Genomic DNA, 16,190 nt, shown 5'->3' with positions numbered 1-16,190 from the left:
TCTACACTGTTTTACTGGTTTATCTATTTATGAGTCAGTTTCATTAAGGCTTAAAAATTAAAATGTTAATATCTAGTTTAATATATTACTGCTCTTATTTACAGAGCTTTCTTGGCTACTTTGGTGTATTTTTCTCCATATGAACTTGAAAATGCATTTGTTATAGGTTCCCAAAAAACGAACTGGAATTTTTATTAAGATCATATTAAATTTATAAATTATTTTAGAGAAGAGTGACATCATTATGAAGTTGAGTGCTCTTATCCACAAATGAGTCCTCGGATAATGCAATTAATGCGCTTAACTGCTAACCAAAAAGTTGGAAGTTTGAGTCTACCCAGAGGCACCTCAGAAGAAAGGCCTGGTGATCACTTCCAAAAAACAAGCTATTCAAAACTCTATGGAGCACAGTTTTACTATGACACACATGGGGGGTCACCATGAGTAAGAACTGACTTGAAAGCAACTGATTTTTTTTTTCAATCCACAAATTTGTTAAGCCTTCTGTGTTCTTCAGCAGTGCTTTTACATCTTCATGTAAGTCTTGCATATTTCTTATTAGTTTGTTCCTGGGTTGTTTGATCTTTTTCCTTATTATTACAAATGGTGTCTGTCTTTTCTTCCATTACTCTTCAAATTGGTTCTTGTTTCTCATACTTTTTAATTTTGACTTCGGGCAAGTTATTTAAGCTCTTGAAGTCTTAATTTTCTCACCTGTAAAACTGATTTAATATGTATTTTGCAGGGTAATCATGAGGCTTTTGGATAATGTATAAAGGACTGAGTGCAGTGCGTGGTACATAGTGATGGTTACTATTATTATTTTTAAATATCAGCATTCTAGTATCTAAATAAAAATATTTTTAAATAATATTTCATTATTAAATTTCTCTCCTATTATGAGGTTTATATTTTTCTCCTAATTATACACTGCCATACCAACTTCTAAGTGTTCCCTTTCCCTCTAACTCCCAGTTGCAGAAACTTACTCAACTTCCCAACTGAGTGTATAAATAAACCTATGTTCAAGCACTGGTAACATCAGTCTGTCAAGCCTTTTTCCTAATTATTCTTCAGAGGGAAAGTGCCAGTTCATGAGGTGCATTTCTGTTAGACAGCCTAGTTAAAAAATCTATAGCTAAGCAATATCTGAATCAGAAAGTAAATATGTAATGATCAGTAAATAATACTTGAGATAAATTGTGGGAAGCAATCTAAGTTCTACTCTATTCTCGTCATGCCATCCTAAAAAATCACAAACTTATTCTAATGACTTAAAGGTAAAGTAGCTAAACTTTCTTCCAATTGTTTTCAGATACTCTTAAATCTGCTCCTTAGCACCTCTAGCCTTACCCTGCTCCTTCCCCACTCCACTACCCCTTCACAGAAGCAAGGGAATTATTTCAGAGGACAAATTTCCCAGGAGCTCTTGCCTACTCTGCCAGCATGTATCCAATTTATAGTTACAACTATTTCAGTAACTACTGAAACCAAAAGCAACTTCTAAGTGATTGCATCTTTGAACATCAAAAGCTTTGTTTCTTACCAGAACTGGAAGCCATGAAGTCAAACATACTAACAGGTTTGCGTTAGCTAAACAAAAATAAGCAAATGAACCTATTAATAACAACTACCACAACTTCCACCAGACTGAGCCCAGAACAAGTTGGTGCCCAGTTACCATCACCGACTGCTCTGGCAAAGATCACAATAGAGGGTCCTGGACAGAGCAGGAGAAAAATGTAGAACAAAATTCAAATTTACAAAAACAAAAAACAAACAAACAAAAAAAAAAAACACCAGGTTTGCTAGTCTGACAGAGACTGGAGAAACCCTGAGAGGATGGCCCCGAGACACCTTTTGACTCAGTACTGAAGTCACTCCTGAGGTTCCTCCTGTAGCCAAAGATTAGACAGGTCTATAGAGCCAACCGTATTGGGTTGTTAATTACCTGACAGGTTAGAAATTTGAAGCTGGAATACTAGCCTACTCTGAACTAAAGATAAAACAAAACTGAAAATAAAGCATTTCATGCCTTTAACCAGTTGCTGCGGAGTCCATTCTGACTCATGAAAACCCTGAGTATGTCAGAGCTGAAACTGCTCCATAGGGTTTTCAATGACTGATTTTTTGGAAGTACATCACCAGGCCATTCTCCCGAGACACTTCTGGGTGGACTGGAACCTCCGACCTTTTGTTGAGCAGCCGACTGTGTTAACTGTTTACACCACCCAGGGATTTCACACCTTTAGCCCTGATCTTTCTGCCCATATAGAGGACAAAATTACTTACTGCTCACTGAATACTGTCATTAAGTCCAAAACAAAATTCACCTCACCAATCTTTTAGCTCTCCTACTAACAGAGTTAGCATTCCTCCTCTTCCTAGATTTCCTATTTCTATTAATTAACGATTCCACCTAGTATTATATCTGGTTCCTCCCTTTTCCATTACTACTCACTTCCATTTGGTTACCAAAACCTGTTCATCCTTTCTGCTGCCCTAATCTCTCCTTGATCTACCTGCTCCTTTCTTGTTTTAAAGGATTACCATCGAAACCTAATTTACCTCCAAATTCTCTCCCCTCCAATCCCTCCTTTCTAAGAACCCCTGATAATTCCCATTACAAACTATCAGTGGTTATTCATCAAATTAAATTCAAGCTCCTTGATTTGATTCTATAATCTGACCTCAATCTTTATCTTTCTAACTTTCCTGGTCACTTTTCTCAGACTTTTCAGTTAACTGGACTAGTATTCCCTTAATAGGCCTCAAACCTGACTATCACTATTTGAGCTGCTTTACCTAAAAAGCACTCTTCATTCTTTCCTCCTTGAAATACTACCTATCCTTCCAGTTTATGTGCTATTTCCCTCACAGAAGTTCATCAACAATTCACTCCATCCTAAATGGCTACAGTATCCATCTCTACACAACACTCTATGCATCTTATAATACTTAGCATGTTTTACATGTATTTCTATTTATTTGTGCACTTGTTTTATCTTACCTACTATATTTTCTCCCTACTAAATTTTTAAATGATATGGACTCAAAAGCTTGTCAAATGAATCCTTTTTTTAAATTTTGACCTACAAATATCTTCTTATGCGCATACCAACTTTGTAAAGTACAACTGTGCTTAAATTGTTTAAAAATAAATTCCATTATCGTTCCTCCTAGGTTTGCTAAAATTAGACTTTCTTTTTTCTAAAGAGACAACCAGAGATGCAAATGAAAACTAAATTAATGCATATATTCATAGCAGCATTACTTATAACAAAAAAATCTGGAAATAAATTCCAAAAATTGAGAATATATATATATAAATTTTAGTACATCCAAATGATAAAATGTTAAATTATCATTAACACTGTCCTTAAACAGTATTTAAAAACATGGGAAAATATTCAATCATCATTCAACTATTCCTGAAAAAAGTTGAGATACAAGAACGTGTTTCCAATCTATAATCTGAAACACATATGAGCATAGAAAAAGACTCACATGACAACAGTATGTTATGGCTGATTTACATCTTCCTGTATTTCCCAAATTCTCTACCAAAAACATTTAATACTTTATAATTAAAAAACAATTATGAAAAACTAAGAATATATGCAGACTTCAGAATAATAATGGGTAATAAAAGGAGACTAAACATGGAATATTAACAAAAGAAATAATTTGGATATTTTAAAATAATAGGGGAAAAACACATTAGTAAAGGATTTTAGAATGTTTTCTTTATGGTCAAGAGAGCCGAAACTAAATTCCTGCCACACCAGAATGAAAGACAAAAGGGTAATTCGAAGTAAATAAAATATTATGGTTTAAAGAATGAGCCAATAAAATTTCAAGAAATCTCCCTCTCAACAAAAATAACTCCAATATTTTTGTATACATATACACAGCACAGGTTTTTCTTGCACATAAACTACCACAATTCATTAAGATATAAAAATAATTACAGCCTTCTTATTCCATCAACATGGAAAAAAAAATCCAGAAAAGTTGAAAGGAGATAAACCACAAGCTCTTTAATACAGCTTCTTCATTAATGCTACCCACTTTTCTACCCACTTACACAATCCCAGCCAACCAATGTTTGAATACATTTCCTCTGTTCGGTGTGCTTTATGTATCCCAAGTACCTGATATTCTTATAGCCTGTTGTTGTTAGGTGCCATCGAGTCGGTTCCGACTCAGAGCGACCCTATGTACAACAGAGGAAACATTGCCCAGTCCTGCGCCATCCTTATAATTGTTGCTATGCTTGAGCCCATCATTGCAGCCACTGTGTCAATCCATCTCACTGAGGGTCTCCCTCTCTTTTGCTGACCCTCTACTTTACCAAGCATGATGTCCTTCTCCAGGGACTGGTCCTTCTTGATAACATGCCCAAAGTACAAGAGACAAATTCTCCCCCATCCTCGCTTCTAAGCAGCATTCTGGTTGTAAGCTAACCATCCGTGAAGTGACTTTTATTTCTTCAATGTAATTTAAAAATTACATGGGGTTTGTGAAAATCAGCTTTGGCAATAATCTGTATGACATATCGGGACATAAAACCCTATGAATTCTTACGAAGGAGACGATGGAAACTAGACCCCCTATGTGGCCATCTGCAGAAGAATACCCAGCAACTGTCCAAGTTGTGAAACCTAAATCTACCATACTCCCATTCTTTTAAGGAAAGCACGTGGCTCACTTCCAATCAGGTAAAAACACTAACATACCAAGCACAACAAGATAATCACTGGTTCCATACCCTTTAAAAGAAGACTTCATTTGTCAGACTGCTCAGATCAGGCATCTACAGCTATTGTCGTCTTCTGTGTGGGTTAACTGTTTTATAAACAAAACCAAGACATCCTACGGAAAGTTACATGGCAGACTTGAGTCAACATAACTAATCCAAGTTCCAATGACAGTCACCAAATCAACTGTGCTTGGCAGTTAGTACAGATCTTGGATAGTAGTACAGCATAGCAGTTAGGAGAACAAAGGGGTACAGATTATGATATATAACAGAATAAAGAGAAAAGACTGGGTGTTACCAAAGTCCGTTCTTGTTCGTTTATTTAAATATTCCTCATACCACACGGGATTAATATGACGTACGAAAGAGGCATAACAACGCAAGCATCTTGGTAAAAGAATGGTTTGTCTCAAGAGGCCATCAAATAAAATGGCAGAGAAACAATTTGTGCATTAGTGTTTGATCTGCCTCAAATAGAAGATATTACTAAAAATAATTCTAAACATAAGCACAATTTAGTGAATAAGGTAGGAGACTGGTAGACTCAAGCTTTCAGATTCAATCTATAGTTGTTCACCAGTCACCTGCTGTTTTGACAAGTTACTTACCAACTTGTGCTGTCATTTCTCCGTAAATTTATCCCCTAAGATGAGGATAATTCTTGCAAATTGTGTCACAAGCATTTTGAAAGGAACCATGAGTTATTGTGTAATGTTCTTGAAATTCCTCAGATGTAGGGTCCTACACAAAGTAAAGTATTATTATACATCTATCTAACAGTAGGCATCTGTTTGCACTATGATTCTTTTTCCTACCCTTGACACTGTGATTCTTGAGAACCTTTCTCAAAGTATCCAAAGCAAGTATCCACCCCGACCCAAGCAATTACCGTATTTTTACGCAAATAACACGCATGTTATATTTTTTTACCAACCGTGCAATCCCTTTGTGTTATTTTCCTAAGCACACTATGTGAGATACATGTGTTGCACACACATTATTTACATGGGTGCATTATTTGCGAAAAAATATGGCACTTTTTTCAAGTCTTCATATCGTTCACATCTTTCTCTTCCTTAGAAAGTATCATAAAAATTAGGAGCTCATAAAATATAATAAGCTTTCTTGGTCTTATATGCTTTGCTTCAATGAGAAATACGTGGGATAATTTAGTATTTTTAATCTGCTTTAAGTGAATAATTTTATCTCCCGTATTTCTATTTTCCTATATATATATATACACAGTAATTTTAACTATGTTTTAAGGAGCAATTCATTTATAAATGTTTTACAGAAAGAAGTTAAAAAAATCAAGAACAGAAAGGCAAGCAAGTAACTACTGCTATGTGACCAAAATGCTTTCATTGGAATGAACCAACAGTAGATATTACCATTTTGGGATACAAGCAACATAGTATCAATGTACATCACCTTTATAAATTCTATAAGAGATGAAGATAAACTATGATAAATTTTATATAACAATCAAAACTTTACCTATTGCTGGCTCTGCTAATCAAATTGCCTTATGTTCAAGAAAAAACTATATATATTTGAGTTTTTAATTCATGCCGGCACAAGATTATACCTTGAAAATAGAACTTTCAATCTTCTTATATGGTTCCTAAAATGGCTTTTTCTTTGAATTTACACACAAAACTAAGAGGGAAAATAAAACATGGTGTCTTCTTTGTGTAACTGTAGTTATAAAAATTTTTTTAAGGTTTTTTGTCTTTAAACCTTCAGAATTACATTAAAACACTAATGGGAAACTAGTTTCCTCCTAGGTAAATAAATATTCTTCTACCTTCTAAATATGGGAGGGGAAAAGCTTTGTGGGATAAAGGTAAAATCACAGGATTTGGAATGGTCTGTTAACATTTGCTAGCCTAGTGACCGCTCTTAATCTCTTTTAACTTCATTTTCCTCACCTGTAAAATGGGAACTATAATACCTGCCAGCCTAGCTACTTTACAAGGTTATTGTGAGAACTAAATGAGATAATCTATGTGAAAGAATTTTGTAAACACAAAAAGCTACTGAAACAGTCATTTTTAACAGAACTATACACTATTTACAAATTGTGGTCATAAAATAATTTAACACTGTTTCTAACATGAAACAAATGGAACTAGATACACTAAACATACATTTAGGACCACAGTCACCACCTTATACCTATGATTGGATATACAGTGAGTAAAGGATCTTGTTAATTAAGGTATACTTCCTACAGTTATCTTAAAATCTACCGAAATGAGTTTTGTAAAGAAGTATAAACATAAAACAAATCATTTAGATGAACCATTTACCTGTTAGCTATAAATTAAGAAAATGAGAGACACTAGCTTTAAAAAAAAAAAAAAAAAAAAGTATTAAGAATGTTCTAATGAAGGAAAACTACGTATGTGAATACAAGTTCACATCCCTGGAAATAATTTAGGAAAAGCTAATACTGATAGCAAGAGGCATACATATATATGCACATGGGACCAATATATACACACAAGAGCAGAGATGAGCATGCACATGCTCTGCACTCTTAGTATAATAAAGGACCTCAAATGTCTAGAATGAAAACTCTCTCCCAAAAGGCTACAGGTCAAATCTATTTACCACACTCTAAGGAAACCCTGGTGCCCTAGTGGTTAAGAGCTATGCCTGTTAACCAAAAGGTTGGCAGTTCAAATCCTCCAGGCACCCCTTAGAAACCCTATGGGGCAGTTCTACCCTGCCCTATAGGGTTACTATCAGCCAGAATCAACTCGACAGCAATAGGTGGTTTTTTTTTTTTTTTTTTTTAAGGCCAAGTCCTTCCGTAGATTATCATTGACTCTCAAGAATAACTTATCTTTCATGAATGAGGCCACCTCTTTCTTTTTCACTCCTTCTTAGTTATACTTAGTTTGCTTATAAAACCAATCTCTGTGAGGAAACAATTTCTTAGATCTCTCCTTTCTGTCTGCTTTCTTTCTGCCACAAGTTAAAGCTCAGATGAGGTGAACTATGTTATTATATGGTCCTAGAAATACAAAGACTTGTTCAATTACCAGAAAAGACTTTAAACCCAATTAAATAAGATCAGACAACCCACAAATTTAAAAAAAAAAGGGGGGGGGGTTGGCGAAGGAGCACACTTAAATTATTAAGGAATTATTCCAAACAGAGAAAATTCTGGTTAAAAACATTATTAAAATTTACCACTCAAGCACCTTAAAACAAGACTGAGGTTAAATCATGAATTTCCTATCGGAGCAACTACCTGTCTGCGAACGTCTAGTTTTCCCCACTAAAACTGGACTTCCAGCAATATAAAGCTTTTCTGGCACTCAGGATCCATCCCTCCCCCTGCCCATAAAACTAAGCAACTGCAGCACCAGACTTATTTTTTGGCTATTTATGTAATCACTGATTAAATTAAAGGCTTCATTTTCTCCCAGGGATCTTTAATTTTAGCCCACAATGATATTTCCCATTATTTAAATTCGCTAGGCTCAAAGTGCATATATCACATCAAGTCAAATTTCAATTCTCTTCAGTTGTCTCATTTATGTATGCCTTAACTCCCAACCCATGCTCTAAATTTCTCAAAGTTCAGCCTTCTATTTCTTTTCTATTCCACAGACTGTGGTATACCATGGCCAGTAATGAGGCAATCCTAAAGAGGTATCATAAGTTAGGGAAACCTATCCTCCCAACTTCATATTACCAAATGATTCTTCCAGGATAAATCAATAGGATGGTATAGATGTCACAATGCAATCATAATGTCAACATGACCAGAAAAAAAAAGCCTCTTCTGGCTAATTAAGTTTCTCAGAATCTCACCTATAGAGGCAGAAGCTGTTCCAGGCACTAATAATTAAACTACTAATGCACATTGTCTACTTTTGTCCCAGACACAAAACAGGTATTTCATAACATTTAAAAATTTTAAACCTTAATAAATTTCAGTAACTATATTGGGAATTTCTATGCACTGGCTTTGTACTTGCTGTTTGCCCTGCTGCCTCTCAGAAATTACTAAAAATATACAGAGAGACGTTCAGTTATTTCTCTGGGACATGTTAAGCACAAAGAACAGCAGCAATCCCTATGCTATGACAATCCCAACCTGAGGCAGCATTCCAAGCTAAGCAAAAGAGTCTCTGTCTCTGAAGCAGATCTACCATTCAAATGAATATGAATAAATTATCATTCATTTCCACCAGCATGATCACCTCAATGGTGAGACAATGAAAATCTAATAGGATTCCATAAAATATCCTTAGTGAGATAGAGTATATGAAAGCCACCATTTACCTTGAGCTCAGCAATAATAAAATCTACTGTATTAAGCATCACTACCATTCATCCAATAAAAACTAAATTACAAATTAAGGCAGAAGAAAAGAGATTGAGATACCAACCACAAAGACTGAAAACTATACAGTATTTACAAGCTAGAAAAGTGAAGTCTGGCATGATGGTGAGAGTATCAAAGATGAAACATGCCTTAATTTAATGCCTTTTTATTTTATACCTACATTAATGTCTCAAAAGTAGACTAACAATAGAAACCACTTAAATAATGAAGTGATAAAAACAACTGCCATAGAAAATATTTACGTGCCATTACTGTTAAAGTTAAAACAAAAGAACTATAAGTCAGTACAGTCACAGTCTTATCTGAATTTACCACCTTAAGATATTAACTTTTAGTTATAATTGAAAGCAAAATTCACGTAAAGATGATATTCCTAAGAGTGGTAATATCTGGTTTTAAAATATGTATATCCAGGAAAACAGAACATGAAACGTGACTAAATTCCTCAAATTCTCATTACCCTACAAATCATTTTAAATTTGGCTTCTATGGCTACTACGAAATCAGGACACCTCATATTCATAAAACCTTTAATAGCTATTGTTGCTATTTGGGAGTAGGCGATTAGGTGAATAAAAGATATTTCCAACAAAGCCAAATAAAATCATGTATTTAAAATACAACGATAAGGGGAAAAAATTGAAGAATTAACAATACTTTAAGCAAGTAAGTGAAAGTAAAAAGCTTTCATCTTAATTTTTGTTTCCTTTCTGATGTATGGAAAACAAGAGTAAATTATGCACTTAAAATCTGCCCAAGGTGGCTGAAGAGGACTTTTATTAAAAAGGATAGACATACTATATACCTATATTCTCTACACCAAAGAAAATCTATACACTGCAGGCTGGCTTTCACCGTTGTTTTACATCATCATAATTACGTTCTGAAACTAACACTTCAAACAACAAAGATTTATAAAAGTAGCAGTTAAAAAAAAATTACACTTAAAATACTAAGAAACATGCAAATGTAAATATATTTAACTCTGTTTTTAAAGCTTGACAAAGAATACAGGTTTAGGACCAGAAAAATTCTACGACACTTCAAAACTTAAATGACATAATTATCATATATAGCAAAAAAAGAATTTTTTTTCAACTTACCTGGTTTCTTTCTAGATTTTTCATGGCCTAGTTGTCCTAGATCATTACATCCACAAGTGTACACTGTTCCATCATCCAGAACAAATACAGTATGTCTGAGTCCACATCCTACATCTCGGACCTTTTTATTTATAAAAAAGTCACTTTTTCTGGGCTCTAGTACAATTTCTTCATCAATTCCGCCCAAGCCTAGCTGTCCAAAGGATGCATTTCCCCAGCACAACATGCCTGTATTTCTTTAGGTCTTCCAGTTTCAATAAAAAACTCCCTTCTGAGATACTGGAAATTTGGAGGTAACCCTATGTCTGGGGAGACCAAAAAAAAAAAAAATGACTTCAAACGAAACATGATGTATAACTGCCATTTCAAGTGTTAGCCTACAGTAATCACTATAAAGTAAACATTAAATCTATTTTATAGTATGCTACATAGGTACTATTAAGTTTCAAAAGCCAACCACTTGTATTTTTTAAATGCATCATAGAGAAATGTTTAGGGAAATTACAGCCATTCTCCATGATTCTTTCCACAGTTAAAAACATATTATCTACTTCTGACTTTTTGTTACCTTGTGATAGTCTAAATTAATGGAAATACTAAGTATCTTGATTAATACCATTTTCTTTTGCTTTTTGCTTTAAATAATTTCAATAGGAGCAATAAATGAAACATCTTTCCACCACCCAAAAAAATCAAGAATATACAGTGAAAAATTCAGCCAACTGCAGAAACGTGTAACTTTGCAATCTTCCTCAAATCATGGCATAATTAAACTTTCTAATACCTACCTCCACATCAAGAGAAAACTGAAGCTCTGATCTGTAACAGAAATAAAACCAATAACGAAAACTTTAAATTTCCCACAATTTAAATGACTCTTCCAATTATTTATACTAATTTTGCCTTAATAATCAGTAGAAACTATTATGCCATGATGTTAAGACAAATGCCTCCAAATATTGTATTTTACACATCAAAACAGTAACATTCCAACCTTACTACAAATTTACTTTAAAAACTAAATGTATATAAATAAAGATAATGATAGAAAAAAAATGCAGTTTAAATATCAGGATTTCCCCCCCACTTCAACATTTTCTACTAGGAGTGGTAAACGAGACTGATTGCTTTTGGCAATCTACATCTATCAATCTATGCCTCTGGGACAATTACTGGAAGATGGAAAAAGTCTGCAAATAACCCCAGCACTGCTGATTTTTCCCGAATAGAATGGGGGCTGGGACACTGACAGTTTGGGTGGCGAAATCTGTAGAACTTTCCAGCACAGTGACTGAAAATTTCTTTGCTTGTAAAGATACCACAGTCCACTCCATCTATACCTACATAGATTTTAAACACATCGCGTTACTAAATAACAGCATTACAAGAAGTTAAGCTTATTCCCGTTGTAGTCACCCATATTCCTTACAGAGAATCTGCCAAGTTTCAAAATCCAATTTTCCTACGTTCTGGCTAGCAAGTGCTGAAGGTGTCCCATTCCACCACCTATCCATTGAGTGAAGTTTGATTTCATTATTTTGGGGCATGGGAACTCGACAGTTGCCAGAGTTCCGCATTGTCTTCTCGTGTTTTTTTTTTAGGAGAAAGGAGAAGAGAAAAAGACCCCGATTTCAGCGCAGGAGGTTTAGCCACCCTTTTTCTTTAAAGTCAGGGGAAGGGCCATGGGAAAGGCGTCCTGACGCCAGCAACAGGTAGGTGAGAAGCAGTTTATTCCAAACCCTCCCTGAACAAGCACCCAGATCAGCTCACTGGGACCGGGCGAGAGAAATCGTCTGCACACACCCAACACCTCGCGGGCCGACCAGCGAACTACGGCAGCCGTCCGCTCGCAACAGCCGCAGAGGCCAGCGGACGACGCTCGGCAGCCCTGGTGGCCCTTAGCTCAAGGGAGGCCCTTCCCCAGGGAGGTGCGACATTCCAGTCCCCGACGTGGGGGGCCCCGACACTGCCCCCGCCCCCCGCCCCCACCCGAGAAAGCGCTGAGAAAGCGCCCTGCGCCAGGCCGGCCTGTATCGGCCCAGCCCGGCCTGCCCCCTCCCTCATGCCGTCACACACCCCCGAACCCACCGGGGCAACAACTCACCCGGCCCCTCAAGGAAGGGGGAGCCCAGGGCGACTTGGGGCGGCCCCCGCCCAGAAAGCGAGGCAGGGCGGCAGCTGAGGCAGATTTCCAGTTCCTGGACCCTCCTCCTTCAGCCAGTGGCGGCGATCACCCAGGCTCCTCCGGCGTCGGTGCCGCTGCTCCGCTGCTCCCCTCCCTGGCCTCTGTGAAACTTTACCGGGTTCCTCAGAGGAAAGCAGTCGCCACCACTGTCCAGTCCAAAGACAAGCCGTCAGCGACCCGGATGGAGAGGGAAGGGAAGGGCGGGAGGCGAGCCGGGCAGAGAGCGCGAGGGGTGGGGAGAGTTAGGGGAGAGGCTTGGGAGGAGAAGGGAGACGGGAGGTGGCTACGCGGGGGAGGGGGAGGGGTCAGCCGGAAGTGTGCCGCAGAGCACGCGCCCAAGCCCGCCCACTTGCCGCCCCGCGCGCCTGCGCCGGAATCCTCCCAGGGTCTAGGGATCGAGGCGCCTGCGCATTGTGCCAGATCACGTTGCTTCGAGAAAAGGGAAAATGCCAAGTACGGAAGTTGGAGTTTGGGAGGAGAATCCTGAAGAAAAAAGGTGTGAACGAGTTTGGTAGTAACGCTTCAGCATGCACAAGGGTCTTTTAACGAAGAACACATCTTCGTTTTTTGGTTTGATGTCTTTCTTCTGTTTTTATTTTATTTTATTCTGGTGTTTTTATTTGGCCTTTTTCCAAGGAGAATTTGAAGTAGCAGATGAAACATCACAAGTATGAATATTTAGGCGGTGAAGCCTCTTATCTCCCAACCTTAACTGGCGCTTATCTGAGGATACGCGGTCTATTGATGTCAGTGACTGAAGCTACTCACATTAAATGGCAACAGCATGTTTTCGGGCTCCTGAGATGGTTGTGGCTCCCATCGCTTTCTGCACTTCTTGGAAGATAAATTTTAATTGCACACCCTCCTTCATTCTGAGAAAGTTAAGTAATGCACATGACTATAGCCCCTGCTTCAAAAAAAACAAAGCCCAGGTTCCCTAGGCTAGTCTGATCTTAAAAACTGGAAAACTTCAGACAAGGAACTTTTGAAATTCTATGTTAGAATTTGCTAGAACCTGGGACTTCAGGGTGAATGTTGAGAATCTGGAAGGAATTCCACAATAGGCAGTGTTTCTTTGTCTCCTACTGAAAACTGTATTTCAGATTATGAAGTGTCTGGGCTAGAATAGAATACTTAAAAATATGTCACAGAGATAAGTGTAAAAATTACAAGATGTGTAAGTGAAGAAAGGATGATGTCAATATTGGGAGTGGTGCAAGTGCCCACAAAACGTACTTTATTCTTATTTTGACAGCTTCTGTAGGACTTTCGTTTGTTGTTTTTTAACCTTAAGGACTTGATGCCTCAGAGAAGGAAAAATCCCAAACGTGCTGCGGTGGAGTTGATTCCGACACATAGAGACCCTGTAGGACAGTAGAACTGCCCCATAGGGTTTCAGGGAGCGGCTGGTGGGTTGGAGCTGCCCACCTTTTGGTTAGCAGCCCAGCTGTTAACCACCGTGCCACCAGGCTTCAGAGTATATCATTAAAGGGGTAAGTTATGAGATTCAAGATTTTTTTTGGGGTGGGGAGGGAATTCAGGAACTTTAAGATAGGTACTTGATACTGCAACAAACAAACACTAACATTTGAGTGGCTTAACTTAATAAAGTGTGTTTCTTACTCCTTTAACACTCCTAGGAGCCCTGGTGGCCTAGTGGTTAAGAACTCCTTGGCTAACCAAAAGGTAGGCAGTTTGAATCTACCACCCACTCCTTGGAAACCCTAGGGGTCAGTATAGAGTCTCTATGAGTCAGAATGGACTCCAGGCAATGGATTTGGTTTTTTGGGTTTTTAACACTCCCAAGTGTGTGCTCTGAATGAATGAAAACTGATTTCCAAGGACCTTGGGGGTTGGGGGAGTTGCGCAGAGGGAGCTGCTTAAAAGCTCTTGTCTGGAAAGTGCCACATATCACTTCTGCAACCATAACATTAACAAAAACTGCACATGTAGATGCAAGAAGGCTGGAAAATATAATTCCTCTCTGAGTTCCCAGAGACGGTGGAAGGAAGAAGGTGGTGGACAGCTGTCTCTGCCACGTGCAACATCTAAATCTGGGAGATTTTTAAAAATAGATCTTGTAGAAGGTAGAATGGACATTTCTGGATGTTCCTTTTGACCTTATAACCCTTTGAACCCTGTGGTGCAACATCTTAAAAAATAGCCAGCGGTCATCTTTAAGGTGAAACAAGTATAGGATCACAAGGTTGTTAGGATAAAAGTAAATTCATTGTGTAAAAGCAACATAAGATATTGATATGGCTTCTGGATTCAGAGCCTGAACCTTGCAGCCCGCCTCAGACCACTGTCCCTCAATCCCTCTATACACACAGAAATTTACTAACTATGATTTACAGAAAATAACTTGTTAATTTCAATTGGTGGTGATAATATTCCATATCTCACTGGGTGGTTGTAAGGATTTAATAAGATAACATGCACAGTGCCTTGAATATGGCAAGTGTTTTGTAAATGTTAGCTTTTAGTATTACTAGTATTATCTCTCCTAAACTACAAATAGTAAAAGAACATTTGGGAAAGTGTGCCATGTCATCAATAATAAAATAACTTTAATGTAGAACAAGAGTAAATTTTTTTTACCTATTTTATTATTTTAATTTCTGAAAAAAAATAATGTTCAAACCCATAGTCTTAAATCCTTCTGCTCCTCCTGTTCCCACACTCATCTATTTTCCTTGGCCTTTGGCCTAGCATTATGGTCTCAGCCTGAAATGTACACAAGGCAGTCAGATCTTTTACAGGATACATTCAACAAATCTTTATTGAGCACCTACTATGTGCCACCAGTAGGAGAGATAGACAGAAACAAGTATGCAGGCAAATAAAGAATTACAACTTGTAATAAATACTAAAGGGAAAGAAAGGGGAGGGTAGAGATGGAGAATAATAGAGGGAGACATTGGAATAGGATGGGCAGTGAAGGCCTCAATGGAGTATCTGCTGTTAAAGCGGAAAGCTAAACGAAGAGAAGGATCTAGCCCTGAGAAGAACAGGATGAGAAAACATTCCAGGTGGAGGGAACAAAGCAAAGCCCTTGAGGCAGGAAAGAAATTGGCATGTTCTAGGAAATGAAAGAAAATTAGTGTAAGTGGAGCACCGTGGCACTAGATATGTTTGGAATTAGGCAGAGGCTGGATCAGGCAGTTGTAGATCAAGAACGTCTGTTAAGTAGTTTAGTTGTATTCCAAAGGTTTTTATTAATCGGGTCCTCCAGAGAAACAGAACCAGGGGTCTTTTTCTCATCTCTCTCATATATGTACATATATGCATGAGATAGAGAGAGATTTAAGGAATTGACTCACACAATTGTAGGGGCTGGCAAGTCCAAAATCTGTAGGTCGGGCGACAGGCTGGAGATTCCTGCAGGCTTGTGCCCCAAAATGCGTAGGTCAGGCAATGGGAAGAGTGAAGAGTAAGAGAATTCTGGCAAAATGTCTATAGTCTGTATGCAGAACACACAGTACAGAAACTCCTCTTTTGCTCTTAAGGCCTTCAACTGAGTGGTTGAGGCCCACTCACGTTATGGAAGGTAATTTCCTTAATTAAGGCCAGCTGACTTAATCACACGTAACTACGTCATAACAGCAAGGAGACTAGCGTTTGACCAAACAATCGGGTACCATAGCCTAGCCAAGTTGACACATAAAACTAACCATCACTGGAAGAAAGTAATCAATGTCACTGAATTGTACATGTAGAAATTTTTGAAATGATGTATCTTTGGCTATGTATATTTTCACCGAAAAAAAAAAA

General features: G+C 37.7%; 1 protein-coding gene across 16 annotated transcripts in view; it reads right to left on the bottom strand.

Annotated features, from left to right (window-relative positions):
• Positions 1–12,635, bottom strand: part of HERC4 (HECT and RLD domain containing E3 ubiquitin protein ligase 4) — a 116,376-nt gene extending 103,741 nt beyond the window's left edge. For 5 of the 16 annotated variants that reach the window (XR_002825625.1, XR_002825626.1, XM_023740777.1 and 2 more), the window contains exons 1-3: positions 12,336–12,628; positions 11,020–11,050; positions 10,232–10,536 (exon numbers count right to left, since the gene is read on the bottom strand). Coding sequence is in view for 10 of the 16 variants with exons in the window: in XM_023740777.1 (XP_023596545.1) it covers positions 10,232–10,457 (226 nt within the window). In the remaining 6 variants the exon portion in view is untranslated. Of the gene's footprint in view, positions 1–5,370; positions 7,508–10,231; positions 12,052–12,335 lie in introns of those variants that run through there. The other 11 variants (XR_002825623.1, XR_002825624.1, XM_023740775.1 and 8 more) reach the window with 6 other exon arrangements.
• Positions 12,636–16,190: the final 3,555 nt, after the last annotated feature.

Source organism: Trichechus manatus, unplaced genomic scaffold (assembly GCF_000243295.1).
Source record: "Trichechus manatus latirostris isolate Lorelei unplaced genomic scaffold, TriManLat1.0 scaffold00163, whole genome shotgun sequence".
NCBI classification, from domain to species: Eukaryota; Metazoa; Chordata; class Mammalia; order Sirenia; family Trichechidae; genus Trichechus; species Trichechus manatus.
Note: the sequence above shows the minus strand (reverse complement) of the source record. Positions and strands in the feature narration are given on the sequence as shown.